Genomic DNA, 17941 nt, shown 5'->3' with positions numbered 1-17941 from the left:
TTTCTAAAATGACTGAATAGATTTCTTTCCAATAAACTAATTTTATTTTAGATTGATGGTTGGTAGTGGTCATAATGATAGTCAAAGTATTAGTCGGTGATGGTTGAAGTAGTGAATGACGACTACGAATAGTGATGCATTAAAGTTTAAATGACAATAAAAATTACAAAAATAAATTTATGATTTTGAATATTAAAAAAAAAATATATTTTTCAAAATAAAAAAAGAAAATCAACCTAACTTCATTTTATTTAAACATGTTTAATTTTCAAAATAAACATAAAAAACTAATAACTCAAAATCATTCTAAACAGACCCTAAAACTATACAATATTTTTGTCATCAACATACGATTTTCCAAATAGGCCAAACAATTTCTTTTTCAAAATGACTGATTAGTCAAAAGATAATTTTATACCAAACATAAGTTAGAATATTCTGTTACCACGAGGATTTTGTTAGTAAATAATAATATATACATACCTTAGTTAATCTCAGAGGTCCAACAAACCTAAATTTTTTATACAAGAAATCTAAACATATTTTCCATAAAATTAGCTGTATATACCAACTTATTGTAGTGATGTTAAATTCTACTTGAGGTACAAGTTTATTAATAAAAACTTACCTTTGTAATTTCAAAATACTGAGTTCAAATCCCTTCAGAAATGTAAAATGATCATTGCTGTTATTTTAATTAATAAAAAAAATTCCCACAATGTTAAAAATAAAAAATAGAAAAAATTATAACATTAGTAGTAAACGTACCAAATATCTAGCCAAAACAAAATCAGTTAATTATCAACTATAGTTATTATTAATAGCATGGAATTGAATACCATTATTAGCCAAAACCGAACACCACAAAATGTTCCTTTCTTTATTAGCATTTAGCACCAAGAACCAAAAACTTACGAGTATATATATTACTAGTATATTAATGTATAGGTATATAATAGAGACAAATTAAGCAAGAAAAAAAAACAACCATTTCGACACATTAAAGACAAACAATCCATTCTAATAGATGAGGGAAATGCATAGTTGTTAACAAGCTAAAGCCTAAAAAAAAAATAAAAAAGGTATTCACAAATAGAGTACCTAAAATCCAACTTCTTATTGAAGTTGTTGTGAAAGTTCTCCATAAAATCAAGCACCCCACATTATCACATTTCCCTCTCAAACCAAACAAAAAAAAAAGTGACAAATTAAGTCACGTGAGTTTGTTGAGTCTCATCCCTATTATGTGAATCTAAACTCAACAATGTCTCTTCAATCTCTAATGAAGAATTAGGTAGCTTGCATTTCATTTTCTTTAACTCCTCTTTTGAACAAATGAAAATTTTCTTCACCATGTTGCAAAATTCCCTACATAAAAAAAAATGTGACAACACATGAAACATGTCATAATGAAACATGTGATTTAATTTAAGGTTGATGTTGTTACTTACGGCCATGGATCATCACCAACAAGCATTGTGTCATTTTCATTATCAGTGAAAGTAACTCTCCATTTGTTTTGTGAACGTAACTCTCCTTTAATATCAAACAATTTTTCAACTTCATCTATGAGATCATCATAGCCATTTAACATGCTTAAATCAAGTGCACGACCAACAGCAACACCTTGCATTTGCACCTTCTCAAAAATAAAAAATAAAATTGAAGCCACTTATAAAAATAAAAATTAAAGTATTATTTATATTTTTAATATCTAAAAAATTATTAATCTTCCAAATTTAACCCTTATAAATTTTGTCAATTTCTAGTCTCTCCTTTTTATAAAAAGGTGATGTTCTGTTTCTACAAAAGGAGGACTAAAAAGCACTAATTTTAATCAAAGGCAGGGACTAAAAATTGATAAATTTTATATAAAGACTAAAATAAAGAGGTTGGTATTTATAATGACTAGAAATATAATTAAGCATAAAAAATTAAGTGAATCACCAATTTAATCCTTAAAATTATAGAATGGTGTCAACTTAGTCTGGCGATGTTAACAAAATGATAATTTTTTAATTAATGAAATAACTAATATAATTAAAGTTTATCAAATTCAAAAACTATTTTGAAATATTAATAATTTCATAGACTAAATTGGTGATTTACTTTTGATGGAAAAATGGAGAAAATATTAGACTCAAGATTCCAACCTAGTAGCAACCATTGACATCACTTATTGACAATATAACCAATTTAATTTTCCTTTACATTATTTGACTTTGCTCCTAAATGTGAAAGGAATCTTCATCTTTATATATATATTTTATAAAATGAATATCTTTACATTATTAATATTTCACTAAGGCTGAAAAAATAAATGTACCTTAGTCCTTGTTCTCATGGATGGTACATTGGCCAACTGGTTCTGCCATTCATTTGGTGATGCATCAGAAATAATTTGCTTCTGCCCTTTCTTGTTGGACAGTGAATAGTTTGGACTCTGAATAATCTTTTCAGTTTCACATGCATTTGCAGGGTTAGATTCTTTGGGACCACTACTAGTAACATTGCTTAAACTTCCACATCCAACTTCTTTATCCAAACATGAATTAACATTGCTACATTTGTTGTTGTTATTCAAATTAACTCCAAATAACCAACAATCTAAGGGATTCTCGGTCTTCTTTGCGTCTTCTAATCGGTCGCACGCAGGGCCGTCGCTTAATCTAGGTGCAATGTTTATGTTAGGGTAACCTTTGTTTTTGGCGTCCGAAAAAGGGTTGGAAGTAACATTCAAATTTGGTGAATTAGGCCAAATTCCTTCCACCATGACTCTAGAGCATACAATTTGATTCTCTTTGTTTTGGACTTCTTGTGTAAGCTCATGAGCCGGAGAAGATCCAGGATACCAAAAACCTAAAGCAGAATCAAATGTTATTATGAATCGTAAGATATATTGTTATTTTAAAGATAAAACAAACAAAGTTACGTAACAAAATTTTAAGTTGATATATCAGATATGAACCTTAAAATATTTCAAGATTCAAGTCATAAGTTTAGACAGCGATTCATTAGAATAAATCAGGATTCATCATACTGAATCGGGATTCATGTCCAAATAGATACATGCTCGAAATTTGTATTGATTAAGTTTAGTTTAATACTGAATTGAGATATGAATCGCATGTATTGTAAGATACTGATAACCATGGTTGAGACGATAAAACAATTCATTTAGAGAACTAGGTAGAAAAACATTGGCGTACCGCAAGATGAAACATCGGAAGCAGGCCTAGATCTTTTGCTCTTCATTGCTGTTTGAGTGACATTCAAAGCAGGAGAAGACATAAAAGGCTCAATCTCCCAAGAAGAAACTCTATCTGGTCTTGGAATTGTTGCTGGTTCATCCCATTGAACCTAAGTAACAAAATGTTTTAAATTCTCAAATAGAAGAGAATATAATTTACAGAAAATAAATTAGATAAGCAATTTTAGAATTAAGTTCAACCTTCAATGATCTCCACTGAGAGTTTGACCATCCTGCAGACACATCCCCAACTCCAACAATAGTGCCAGAAAATCTGACCAAATCACATAGTAATAAATATCTACAACAAAGGTCACATTTTGACCACAATAAATGTTAACCAAAATGATTTAATGAATCTGCATTGTCAGTAAAAATTAGTTTTATAGCAATGAAAATTTACTATTTGTTGCATCACTTCATTATGGCAAAATAGAGGACTTATATTGAGTGTCTGTGTAAAACTACAGTGTATACTAATTAAACTCTAATTAGAATACCTTCTTTCAGGTGAGTCCTCTCCTTCAAATCTCATCTTGAATCTCATACCAACAGAAAACTTATTATGGTTGACTGCTTCCAAATACTTGTTCAATCCAACAATAAACTGACTAGTCCTGAATGGATCAAAAGACAAGCTCAAGAAAGAGTTAAAAACTACACTGGAGGTGATCCTATTCAAGACACTCTCAGACACATAAAACAAAGATTACACACCTTGGTTTGTAATAAACGACGAACATGGTACGAGTCATAACAGCATGAGAAGCAGTAGCAAGAACTCCAAGATGCATACTTTGGCTTGATATCACTGATGAAGGCATAGAACTCTGCTGCTTAGCCATTCGCCTAACGCCGACTCTCAGTTGTCCGTGCTCTCCCCTACAACAATCAAGTCACGGCCAAAGCTCAGGTACCACTGTGAGAAGCTGAAGACATCAAAAGTTGAAAAGAAAACTATACAAAGAATCAAAAAATTTAAATACCTTAGGAAAACAAAAGCATCTCCGGCCACCAATCTTTTTGATGCGACGAATGTACTCCAGCCGGTCGTAAGCAAGTGCCTCCTTGGTTGACCTGATCACAACAGTAGAATGATTATAAGCATCATTGTATTCATCCATTCCAGAATTTGAATATGCAATTAAAATCATAGGGAAAATAAACAAGGCTTCAAAGTTCAAATATTAAAACCAAATTACCTCTATATATGTGCTTAAACTTCCACTCATATCCATGAAGATCCTTTGCTGCTAGCTCCTGAGTTGGAGTTGCTTGTGTCATGTCCTACAATATAGAAATAAAAAAGCATTTGAAATTAACAAAATCAAAAAATGGATTTCATCGGCTAGAAGATACTTACTAAGCTAATTACCAATGGAGGCAAGCACTCGGTAGCATGCTTCCTCAGAACTGAAAATCCACCATGTGTGCTAGTATCAGAAGCTGTTAATATTTTGCAAAATGAATGAAACTTTTGTTTCGGAGCCTCGGAACGATCCGGATCAGGATTCGCAGGCACGGTTTGCTGCATAAAACCACCAAGAAAAATCAAAACTATTTTTAAAAGCCTTTAAAATGTAAATCTCATTCTCAAAATAACCAAAAAAATCAACAAGACTAAACAAGAAAGAAAAAGAAAAAAGAAAAAAGAAAAAAGAAAAAAAAGATAGATAGATATAAGAGATATATATAAATATTCTCACATCTGATTCTGGAAGCAAAGCAACACAAGCATAAACCTCATCAGTTTCTTGCTCAGCCTACAAAAAACAAAAAAAATCAACAAGATTCTAAGGTAAATAAATAAACACAAACCATCATTTTCACAAGGACATGTAAATGTAACAACAAGAGGAATCAAACAACAGTACCAACAACTGAATGTTGACAACACGGCATAAAATCTTAGAAGGTAGATTGAAATGAGGAATTTCTTGGTTCAATTCCTGATCAGTAGATGCTTGAAGCTGCAACAACAAAAAAAAACAGAAAATCGATAAAGTTTTGACATGCAAGTACAGCAAAAAAAAGTGGTTTAATTTAGACAAAAAAATTGAATACAACTACAGCTCAAAAATGGAAAAAAACAACAACAAAAAACACAAAGGGTCAGAGAAAAGAAACACACTTGTTCCATGTGACCTTGAGGAAAGTAGAAAACTTTGTCACCAGTATTAGGAACATCAACCAAAGGTCCTGCAGACAACTTCCATAATTCTTCATACATATCATCATTTTTAACACCTGCAAAAACACAAGTACAAAAACATAAACAAATAATAACAAAAATGAAAAAAAACTAAAAAATACCCATAATTGGTTTCTGAGAAAGTTAACACCTTTAATCATCCATTTCACTTCAAATCCCAACCCAAGTTTCCTCCATGTTCATAAGACAAAAGGGTCACTCAATTTACTATTATTTTTTTCTTAACACAAAATTAGCAATTGCTAAAAAAATACAAGCATTTCCCTTTTGTGTTTCAACAAAGAAAGTAATGAAACATGAAATTTCAACCACAATTCATTAACCTTTTTCTTGTTGAGAAATCCTTGAAGCACTTAGATTAGTCTCAAGATGTGCCATTCACCAAAACTCACAGAAACACCAACAACAAAGATAAGAAGAAGCGAACAAAAACACACAAAGCCAAAATCCAAATCCAAAAACAACTTTAGCAGAAGAAGAAGCTCCTTGAAGAATCCACAAATAGATTAATCCATCAATTACTCATGAGAGAGAAAGAGAGAGAGAAAATACCAACCAAAAATAATGAGAGTTAAATGCAAGTAATGATAAATTAGTGAATGCTTTTTTTTTTCTCACTCTTTTCTCTATGTAACGACTATATAATAATAAGGTGACACTTGAATCAAGTTTATTCAGTTACAGAAGAAAACATAGTTGTGCCTCTTGATTTTTTGTTGGTGAGTAACCATATGAATGAAAAATCACATTTTTTTTTTTGTTTTTTCATTCACTTCAGTTTGAAGCTGGAAAAACCACAACCAACTTTTTTTTTTGTTGTGTGAGATTTTTGTAGGTGGTGTCGTTGTCTTTGATTGTTTCCCCCAAAAGACCTGAATCCACGTTACCAACTTGCCAACGTTGTTGCCTTTTTCTGCTACTGCCTCATAATATTGCAGCTCTCTCTCTCTCTCTCTCTTTTTCTCTCTCTCTCTAGGGAGAGTCTGGTCCTATACTCTATAGATTCAGCTTAACTTATTCTCCATAACTCATTGGTCACTAATTTTAAAACACTATTTTCCTTTTTCTTTTCCATTTATTTTTCTTTCTTTTCATTAATACTTACTTTCTCCATTTTTCCATTTTATAATGGACTTGTTTAAAGTTTTTGTGTAAATATTAACAAATGTAATAATAAGAAGAAAAAGATCATTCATTTTAATGGTTGATAAATTTTTCACTATTAGTAATATGAATATAATAATTATTTATAAACTATGCATCAGTAACTATTGAAAGGTAATATAAAAAAATAATAATAATTAAAGTTGCATTGAAAATTAAAAATAATATTCACTTAAAATAATTTTGTTTTGTTAAAGTGACATTCATTGTGAGATTGATGGAGTATAATAACGTAGTCATTTGATTATTTTACATGTATTAAAAAAATATATAATATTATTTTTAATAAATTATCGTATTATGTATTAGTGCATTATCAATGTCACAAATATTTAAATAAAGATAGAGTATTAAAAGTGATGTGAGTAGTACTAAACAAAAATATAATTAAAAAAACGCATAATATAAGTGACAAAACAAAAATACTTATTATATTTTGTCTGAATTCGTTATTTGATAAATACACATAATATAATAAAGTAACCTACAATCCTATTATATCGGGTCTCTTTAGTTGAAATTTATATCTTGAATATGTGTGTGTATCAAACATATGATATGATAATGTTTATCATATCAATATTCTATTTTTGATCTTAGAAGAGATGATAAATTCTACCATAAATAACTCACACAACTTAAGGATTATCTTGTCACTATTCTATCATATTCTTATCCAACTTTATATTTTATCATGTCTCTATCCTATCGTCATATTTTTATCCAACTTTATATCTTATCATGTATCTATCATATCATGTATATCAAATTGACCGTCTTTAATTTTAAACATTAATTGAGATTTTTTTTGTCCTCGAGTATAAACTCCTATGCAAATTACTAGATATGTTTTATTATTCTTTTTTCAAATCTACCTTTATTAATACTACTCCATTCATCTCATAATAATTGTTGAATTTGTAAAAAAAATTGTCTCAAAAAAATTGTCACTTTTGATTTCTAATGCAAATCTAATTTCTTTGTATCAATTATGTCCTCTAATTAATATGCATTGCTCTAAATTTATCATCTCTCTATTTTGCATATATGATAGTTTGATAAAATTAGAGTTCTGTCTCTTTTATTATTTTTTTAATCTATGTAAAATGGTGAAATGCGACAATTATTTAATAATAGAAGGAGTACTAATTTACCAATATCTTGAAATATGAAAATTAACATTAAATATATCTATACACAATGAGCAATATAGTAATAGTTACACATTAATTGCATCATGTATTTTACTTATTATATTTAAATCACTCGATAACTATTTATAAAAAGTAACAATAAAATATATATATTTATTTTTTCTTTTTAAATCAAACCTCTAATAATTAATACTAATAAGTATATAGGAATATGAAAAGTCAAAACTAATTACATATAAATATAAATAATATTTTAGATATATGAGTCATGAAATATATCTTAAAAAATATATACTACACAATTTTCAAGAAAGGAAAATGCACAATTTCCAATACAAACTTATATTTTTAATACATTAAAAAATGACCTAAAGACATAGTTAACATTTCTTTAAGTACATTTATACATAAATGAGCACATTAATTATATTGTAAATTTTTCTTAATAAAATAAAATATATAATAAATATTTATATTTAAGGACAAATGCAATATTTTATTATTTTATTTGTTTCAAATGATCGTCACTTTTGTTCATTTCACACATACTACCTATGTCTCTAGTTATAACTTGACATAAAAATTTGTCCCTTAACTTAAGTCATTTTCAAATTATTAGATGTCTTTAATATATTTTTCCAAACATAACTATAAGTAATACTTTTAATTTGTCTTAGAATATGAAAAGTTATTATTGAATATATCAATACAAAAATGATATTTTAGTTATTTTTCTATACAAAATACACACATTGATTACACTATCAAGTTTTCTTTAAAATATTCAAATTTGCAATAGGGACTTATATTTAGGGACATACGTAGTATCAAGAAATGACTATAAATCAAGAAGAAGAAAAATCATTTTACTAAATTATCTTTTAACTATTGGTGTGTTTTTTATCATCATAAATACAAAGTATACTTAATATTTTGGGAAGGTACAATTAGAAAATAATAATAATAATAGTAATAACAATAATAATAATAATAATAATAATAATAATAATAATAAATGTTACTTTCAAAATTGATAATGACAATTATTTAAAGAAAAAATCATTTTATTAAAGTGACATATTCATTGTGAATTTGTGATATAAAAGCTTTAATAGTCCTTTTATTTTTAAATTGTGAATTTTTAGTGTTTCTGTTTTACAAGATTTAGGATTTTTAGTTTGGAGTTTTTTCCCTAAAATTCAATGAGGTTTATTTTTTATGATATTACATATTCTTAAATTATGTGGAATTACATTTAATGATATGCATTTCTTTTTTGACTAAATGATATGTCATTTTTTATTTGCATAAAAAATCATATTACACTCTTTTTTATTCTTCGATTTCATTGATAAATGTAAACCTATATTCTTTTGAAATTAATTGTTTCTAGTCTAAATCAATAAAGTCATATCATTAAATGTATATTTACATCATTAACAAATATGAATTGTGATAAAAAAAAATATGTCTTAAATTGAGTTTCAAAAAAACAATATTTTTTCAGTCTATTGATGAGATGATATAATTAACACTAAAAATTTACACATAATTACGAGATTTTGAGTTTGAATCTGAGATATAATATTCAATTTAATAATATCGATATTTGTCAGTTGAGTTAAGATTTAAGTAAAAAATAAATAAAACTTTAAAACATAAAGAATACAATTGTTGATTTAAAAATAGATGGACTAAAATCTTTTTTTAATAAGGTGCCAAAAGTCAATATAAGTTTCTCTACATTTTCTTCAAGTTTCTTCCCTTCCTCATTCACCATAAATGAGTAGTTTTGGTCATTTTTTGACATGGAATCACCGTTGTGCTTCTTTTTCTCTTGGTTTAGTCTAAATAAGTGGTTTCCACTTAAACTAAGTTTTTCTTAATGTTTTATTTTCGTCGTCTTAAATCGATGATTATTGATTTTTTGTCTTGATGCAGTATTTGTTGGATCTCTTATCTTATTGTGGTGGTCATTTGATTTAGATTAACATATCAACTTCAATCAATTATTTATTTAACCAATGACTAAGTCGTCAACGTTGTTGATCCTAAAGCATAAATATTATATATTAACCTTTATTTTGTCATTATTTGTAGACATTGAGTTATTTTATATTATTAATTTGGATGATATGAGTATATTTGTAGATTCATCTTTTTCGTTTTTAACGATATTGATTTTGTATTTGTATCTAATATACTCTATTAATTTAAATAAATAAATATATTTTTTATAAAAAAATCAATTTAAGTTCAAATATAAAGATGCATAACATTTGTATTAAATGAAAAAGTATATATAGATATTTATTACTTACTGTGCACAATATTAAATTAATAAATGTTGTGAAAATGATAACACCTTTTTTTACGCAAGATGAAAGTGATAACACTTACTTGCGCTAGGACAAATATATATTATTTAAAGAATAATAACGACATTTAACTTTTCATTATTTGCCAAAAAAAATACTTTTCATTAAAATATGTCGTATGAGAATATTATAAAAATATTAAAATAACAATTTAACATATATACTTTTTTTAGTCAAACATATATACTTTTTTGAGACAAAACATATATACTTATTTACAATAAATGTAAATGACGACAAGTTTATCTTATTATTTTGAAGAGATTATTAATATTTTAATTACGCACAATATAGTACAACGTTATTTTTCGTGTGTTAAATTAGTCTTTAATGTTCAAAAATGCTTGTATCATCAGATTATGATAAAGGAACTTTGTACAATTATAAATAATTAAAATATTAATAAGTTGTTCACTTAATATAAAAAGTATTTCATCACTTAGAACATTATTTGATCATAAGGGGCTTCGATGCTAGATAAGATTTAAAAAAATCATATTAATTTTGATGGATTAATTAAAAATATATATAACATTTTTTTATGCAATTTTGATGTTATTTTGATGAACTGAGTACATAATTTTATATTTCGATTAATAAGAGTTTTGGTAAGAGACATGAATTAAAAGTGATGTTCAATTTAATGTTGTTAATATTTTTGGAAATTAATTTTGAGATAATGTCGGTGAAAAAGAAATTAAAATTAATTTTTAATATAATAATTGTGATGAATTGATAGTGTAAAATATCTTTATACATTTAATGTATATCAATTATATATTCATATTTTCTACATAAAAGATCAATTTAGCCCAAAAATTTGACCCCTACAACATAAAAATAAGATTAAAGATTACATTGACACAAAGCTATAGTCGTCACCTCACTTAGCTGTTCTTCTTTAAATTGTTTCTTCTTTTTCATCCACCAAAAAGGATTAATGTAAGGCTAATTTTTTTTTTTTTTTGCTAGAAATCACTTATCTAAATAGGTTGTTTATTCCATTTTATTTAAAATAAGTGGTTTATACATATATTTGGTTTTTGAGTGAATATTTTTTTATGTGATTTCATTGTCTTTGTGTGATATTGTTTTCTTCTTTGTCTAAATGCGACGTTGTTCTATTCGTCGTGTTGATGCGGTGTTGTTTTATTTTCTCATCTTGTTGTAATGTTCGTTTAATTGAGATTCACATATTAGCTTCAATCAAGCTTAGTTCAAATAAATGACTTTCGCGTTGTCAACATTAAATATTTTGATACATGGATAGTCTGAACACTTTTAATTTTGTCACATTTGTAGAGATTTTAATGCTTTATGATATGAACTTAAATATTGGGAATTTATTTGTAGATTCATTGTTTATTTATTTTAATAACTTTGAATTTATATTATATCGATATATTCTAACAACTTAAATAAATAAATATTGTTTTTTAGTAAAAAAAATAATACTACATTGATAAAAAGAATTAAAAATAAAGAATACTTATTACAATTTTACCTATTATTGTATTAATTTGTTATAAATATTATTTTGAGGAAAATTAACTTTTTAGAAGGAAATGTTTTTTAACATTACAACATAAGTCTCTTTATTAATAATAATGGTAGTAGTTAAAAAAATTGAGGATTGTCCTTAAACCCTAACTCAATTGGCAAATATCAATGTTATTATGTTTGTCCCAAGTTCAAATCTTAGATTGCATGTTTGTGTGAGTTAATTATAGTAAAATTTACCATATTTTTTAAAATAAAATAAAAAACATGAAGATTAACAATAGGTATCATTGCTATAGCCAAATTATTAACTTCATTATTTGTTTGCTTTCGAATAAAACTTGTGAAGGAATTCTTTAGTCTTAACTCAAATGACAAATATCGATATTGTTAGGTTGGACGTCTTATCCCGAGTTCGAATCCGAGATTTCACAATTATGTAAGTTAATTATTGTTGAGACAAAATCTCTCTCAAATGATTTTAATGATAACAAAATTACTTAAAGGATTATGATTATGGTTAATGACTAGTCTGTGTGTCTTTGAGTGAATTCATATAAGAAAACAAGTTATTAATCATTAAGACAAAAAGGAGAAAAATCTGATTCAAATATGGAGGATTGAAATTCAAGAGGATGACCTCGTAAGAGGATGAAGCTTCAAATATGCATAATACTCATCCTAACCAAAACAAATATTTTTTATTCATTAAAGAAAGGTAAAAATGTATTAAAGAATGAATAAATAAAACATTTGAAATAAAGAAGTCAGAAGGCAAAATAATAGGTACGAGGATGACCAGTACTATGTAAGAGGATGTCAGTACGATATTGGAGGACGGTTCTATAAAGTCCACATCATTCCCAAATTTTGAAAGCAACTCATCTTATCATGTGCAAATGCTAAAAGCAGACCTATATATCATTCTTATGATTGAAAACAATATAGAGTCAATCTACAGAAAGGCAACAACAAACAAGCCAAAAATAGAAGCTTTCACGTGTCTTGAAGAAAGGAAGTCTGATCCACATGCTAGAGGATGGCAGTACTATGTAAGAGGATGGTTCACTATTGTCAACATGACTCTCAAAAGTTGAAAACGACCTAGTCTTTCAACTTTCAGAAAGGTTGTAGCCCACAAAGTCAAAGATACAGTCTTACATGTCTTGAAGATTGAGAAAAGAAAATGACAGCTCAAGACCAAGTTTCAAGGAGGTTGATCCTCCTACTCGAGGATGGACTTAATCTGTCCAAGGACAGCTAGATGACAGTTCTGTAAATATGATGAAATACCTTGGATTTTTTGAATTGATTTTCCAACGGTCATAAAGAGCTTATCACATAGAAAGATCATCATAAGACTTCTATAAAAGGCAGCAAGCTCTTCATCATCAAATACACAACAACATTGCATAAAAAGATCAAGTATCTCAAAGCTATCAAGAGCAATATACATCTTCTCTTTATACTTTTTATAATCCTACATTAGATCTTTGAAATATCCTTTTAGAAAGTGTTTAAGAAAAGAGAAACAATAACAAAGAATAACTATATAGTATTAGTATATTCCCTTGATTGTAAGCTTGGTGACGCTAAAGAATACACAAAGTGTAATCATCCTCTATGAGAGGTTGATTAATTTGAACATTAGTGAAATCTCACAAGTGTGTGGGACTGGACGTAACTTTTATTGTGTGAACCAGTATAAAAGTTGTGTGTGTCATTCTTTATATTTTCTCTTTCTTTTGCTCAGCTATAATTCAAAGGTTTACATAATCATCCTCGAGTTTGCATCTTCTCTGAGATGATAGTTTTTAAAACACGAGAAAATTATTTTTAAACAGTAAAATTCCTATTCAACCCCCCTTCTAATGATATTTAGCTACATCAATTACAATAAAATTTACAATCTCTTCTAAGGTCAAAATAAAAACTTGTGAAACAAATGTTCTCGTTATAGTTTAAAAAAATATTGAGTCATTATTATACTTGAAATTGCTGTAATAATAAGAATAACTATATAGTATTAGTATATTCCCTTGAATCTAAATACTCCCTCTCCGTCTCCCTCCGTCTCATAATTAATGTTTCCCTCCGTCTTATAATTAATGTTGTTTAAAATTTTTGTACTCAATTTAAAAAATATAATAACTAGAAAAATATTATTTTATTAAATTATTTACTTTAATTATTATTAAATTTTTCACTATTATCAATGTAAAATTTAAGAGTGGTTTGTAAGTTGTGCATGAAATAATTATTAAAGGTTAGTAAAAAAAATTATTATAATTGCATTGAAAATTGATTTTAGCATGACTCTTAAAGATTTTAGTCTCTTAAATTACAAAAATTAGACACTTAAGTCATTTAAGTTAAATGTTAGACACTATTAGAGATTTTCAAAGTGTATAAAACTTATGGGACTAAAATGTTTAATGTTTATAAATTAAGAAAATAAAATAGAACCAAAATAATTTAAAAGATCAAATTATTTAATGTTTGTAATTTAAGAGATCAAATTGACATAAATAAAACTTAAAAATAACTTAAGCGACTAAAAATGTAATTTAACTTATATATAATTAATTTTAAATTAATAAAAGTTATGAATTTGATTTAATATATTAATTTTTACTTATTCAAAGTTGTATATATTTTTTATTAAAAAAATTGTTTATATTTAAAGTCAAAAGAAATATAATGTATGTATTCAGAGGGCTAAGATGCCTTATGCAATATTATCATTATCCGTAAATTTATTTTATTTTTGTATATTAAGAAAAAAAATGAACTCATGATATGACTACTGTTTTTCTTAGTTTTTTGGTTACAATGTTAGGGCTATGTTAATTGTGAGAAAACATAAAGTAGCATTCACAATTTTCTTTTGAGTAATAACTAATAAGTCAAGTAGGTAAACAGAATAAAAAATAATTTAGATAGGTGATTAAAAAATAATTTAGATAGGTGATCTGAAACAAAAAATTAATCCAAAATCACCTTATCTTTAGTAAAAATGAGAAGTCGGTGAAAAAAATAATATAGAAAGCTACATTAAATTTAAAAGAATCATAATCATATAATCATTTATGTAGATAACAAAATATTAATACATTTTCTCTATGTATGATCCTCTTAACACTTAAGCTACTTGGTTGCACCTTTAATCTTATGGAATATATTTTCTGTTAGTTATAATCTTCCAAAGTTTCGCAAAGTAGATGCCACGCATGACTTTGCAATTTACTTTGTAATATATTAATCGTTCACATTACTGCTCATAAACCAAGTGAATGTTATTAGAAAATGTGTCAGTTGATTATAATAAACTTTTTTAAACCTTCTTATATAGAAAGTAAGTATCATATCTTTTAAGCACCTACATAGAAATGTTAGAAATAAATAACGTTATCATGACTAATTTATATGTGCGTGTAAATCATTATCTATTCTAATATTGCATACACTATACAATGGACCGGCTTGTTCGAAATCGTCATTTTATCGATATCGAATATTTCAGATTTTAACCATTTATACTAAATAAAATGATAGTTTTATTTTTTATGACAGTCATTTTAAGACTCATATATATATTCTTCCATGGAAAATGATAGTTTATTTTTTATGGATAAAATTTTAGGAAAAAGAATAGTACTGCAGGATAATTATACAATTAATTAGGGTGATTATAATGTAAATTAGTAATTTTTATTATGTTATTTCATATGGGAGTCTAGAGGGAACAAACCTCAGTACCATATCTTCTACATAATGATTTCTTTTACTCGCGCACATACACATATATAGATTGGTCAACACTAATATATAATAAAAATATGTCAGAATCAATGAGAAAAATTCTTATTCGAGATTAGACTCTTCATTATTATTTTTATAATATTTTTAAACGAATAAAATATTGCCTACTTTTTTTTAATGAATAAATATACAAATTGATTTATCAAATTATTAACGTCGGTCAAATTAATCCATAAATTTTGTCAATTTACAAATGTACCATTGAAATTATAAAATAGCAATCAAAAATAATTTTTATATAGAATTTTGTCGATAGATATTTTGATATGGTACTTTGTGTCTTATCTATATTAAGTCCATATCAATTTCATATCTTTAGTTATCTCATAGTTAATTACGGATCCAGAAACTTTATATAATGGGGGTGAGAAAATAATCTACAATATGTTTATAGAAAAAATATTGAGTATTTACAACAATAAAATCATAATACTAAAACACACCAAAATAGTCTATAATATGTAGGAAGATTCTTTTTTAAAGATAATTTGTAGGGTTAAATAGTTGTTTCGTATATAAAAGTGCACGTTTTTTGATTTTTGTCTCTATTAGTTATTTATTTATTTTAATATTGTAAGTTTAATTATATTTTAAAATCATCCATGTTGTTAGTCACTTTTAAAAAAAAATTATGAGTGACATGGCAGTATATATAATGGATGTTTATTATTAATTAAATAATTAATAATGAAATGAATAAATTAAATAATTAAATTGATTTAAAGAAATAGATGGAATTAAATTAACAATGTTATGTTTTAGCCCTCCCTCCAAAATAAAAAATTAGGTTTTGTAAGTTTGGAGATTAGAGTTCTCACACATTGCTCTCCTCATTTTTTTATTTCTCTTTGTCCGTCGTCACCATAACCGAATCACCATCACCGCATCACATTAAAGGAAAAAAAAGTTGCGAATAAGTGGCTGTGAGCACCTAAGACAGGAACAAAAGAATCATCAACTATTTCTCTTTCTTCATTTCACTGTCCAACTTCATCTTCATAATTTGATGTGTGTCAACCTCTTTTATAGCCTTCTTCACAAGCTCAATACATTTGTAACCACATTTCGATGGAGTCCTCATTAAATATGGGAATTTTTTAGAATTTGGGAATTGGATAAAGTTTTATTTTAGGTTTTGCATATTTGGGAATTCTTTATGTAGTCATCATAAATATATCTAGTTGTCAAGTATTTGACATATTATCAACTATTGTTATGTCAAAGACTGTCACGTCACTCATTTGCTTGATACATAAGTTTCTTTTTAACAGTGACTAACACAAATGATTTAAAAACATAATTAAACTTAAAGAAGAAAATCAGAAACGCATGAACTTAAAGTGACGAAACAAATATTTAAGTGTATTTTATATTATTGTAAGTGTTTAGTGTTAAAGGCCTTATAAAATTAAAAAGGTATATGACAAAAATTGCTATCTCTTATAATTTTTCTACATTTGTTTTGTTAAAAAAATTATTATATAGAGTGGTAAGAACTATTTTTTATAGGGGTAAAACAAAAAATTATCAGGCCTTTGTATTTGAAAAAAAAATTATCTGTGGGGTCAAGAGTCCGCATACCAATATACTTGATCCACCATTGCTCATAGGTAAGTTTGCAATTGTGCATGAATTAATTATGAATAAATTAGTTCATGAAATATTTAAATTTTATTGGAAAATTAGTTCACACTGTGACGATATTGATATGAAATCAACGTAGAGAAGTCAAATATTCAATTAATATGTCATATCATAATCTCTAATAATACAAGTTTAAATATGAATTACATTGATTACTACTTTACAACTTCATGAATGTATTTGTTAATTTGCAAAATTCAAATATTAATTTGACTAATGCTTACAATTTAAATGACCAACTTACTTATTCACTCTTTTTTTCTAGCTACTTTAATGACCTAAAAAAAAGCAAATGCAAGCGTGTGCTTTGTGACATCTCATTTGAATTTGATTAGTTTAGGAGTAGAAATGAAGGTGAAAAAGCTATTTAGTTAGTGTATAATTGAGAATTCAATTTTGGTGAATTTTAGAGCGCAAATTTTTTAAGAATTAAATCTATATTTTAATATATATTTGAGATTTTAAAAAAAATAAATCGAAAGAAAACCATGATAAATGTTCATATAAAACTTCAGTCATACTTAATTTATTCTTATAAATATTTTATAGTTTCCTTAATTTAAAAAGGAAAAATAACTCATTTCATCTCCTTCCCTCCAACCAAATATGGCCTTAGAGTTTGAACACTGTCGCGTTCTTCCAAAAGGTAATGGAAAACCAACTCCAAGAAAACACAATGCGAAAGTGAGAGAAAATCCATGTGAATTCGAGTATTTATAAGCAATGATGCAATGGGTGGAACCTCTAGGATTGTGTTGTTTCAATAGAGTCATTATGATTTAGTGGTAGCTTTTATTTCAAACTAACAAGGGTTATA

The 17941-nt window shown here is 26.6% G+C and overlaps 1 protein-coding gene across 3 annotated transcripts; it reads right to left on the bottom strand.

The window, feature by feature from the left end:
• Positions 1-1000: 1000 nt before the first annotated feature.
• On the bottom strand, positions 1001-6474 carry ARF22 (auxin response factor 22). Of its 3 annotated transcripts, none has more exons than XM_004510604.4 (14): positions 5786-6474; positions 5382-5497; positions 5125-5220; positions 4957-5013; positions 4626-4778; positions 4453-4537; positions 4237-4327; positions 3968-4132; positions 3751-3867; positions 3452-3551; positions 3210-3360; positions 2327-2859; positions 1452-1639; positions 1001-1368 (listed from the first exon to the last, which is right to left on the bottom strand). In XM_004510604.4, the coding sequence occupies exons 1-14, from the start codon at positions 5838-5840 to the stop codon at positions 1209-1211; spliced, it is 2067 nt and encodes a 688-aa protein (XP_004510661.1). In that variant the 5' UTR covers positions 5841-6474; the 3' UTR covers positions 1001-1208. The 3 variants fall into 3 exon arrangements, with proteins under 3 accessions (XP_004510661.1, XP_004510662.1, XP_073219924.1); XM_004510605.4 differs by having other exon boundaries at positions 3452-3524; positions 5786-6473; XM_073363823.1 differs by lacking the exon at positions 5786-6474 and adding an exon at positions 5593-5755.
• Between the last annotated feature and the right edge of the window lie 11467 nt (positions 6475-17941).

The sequence above is a fragment of the Cicer arietinum genome, chromosome 7 (genome assembly GCF_000331145.2).
Source record: "Cicer arietinum cultivar CDC Frontier isolate Library 1 chromosome 7, Cicar.CDCFrontier_v2.0, whole genome shotgun sequence".
In the NCBI taxonomy this organism is placed as follows: Eukaryota; Viridiplantae; Streptophyta; class Magnoliopsida; order Fabales; family Fabaceae; genus Cicer; species Cicer arietinum.
Note: the sequence above shows the minus strand (reverse complement) of the source record. Positions and strands in the feature narration are given on the sequence as shown.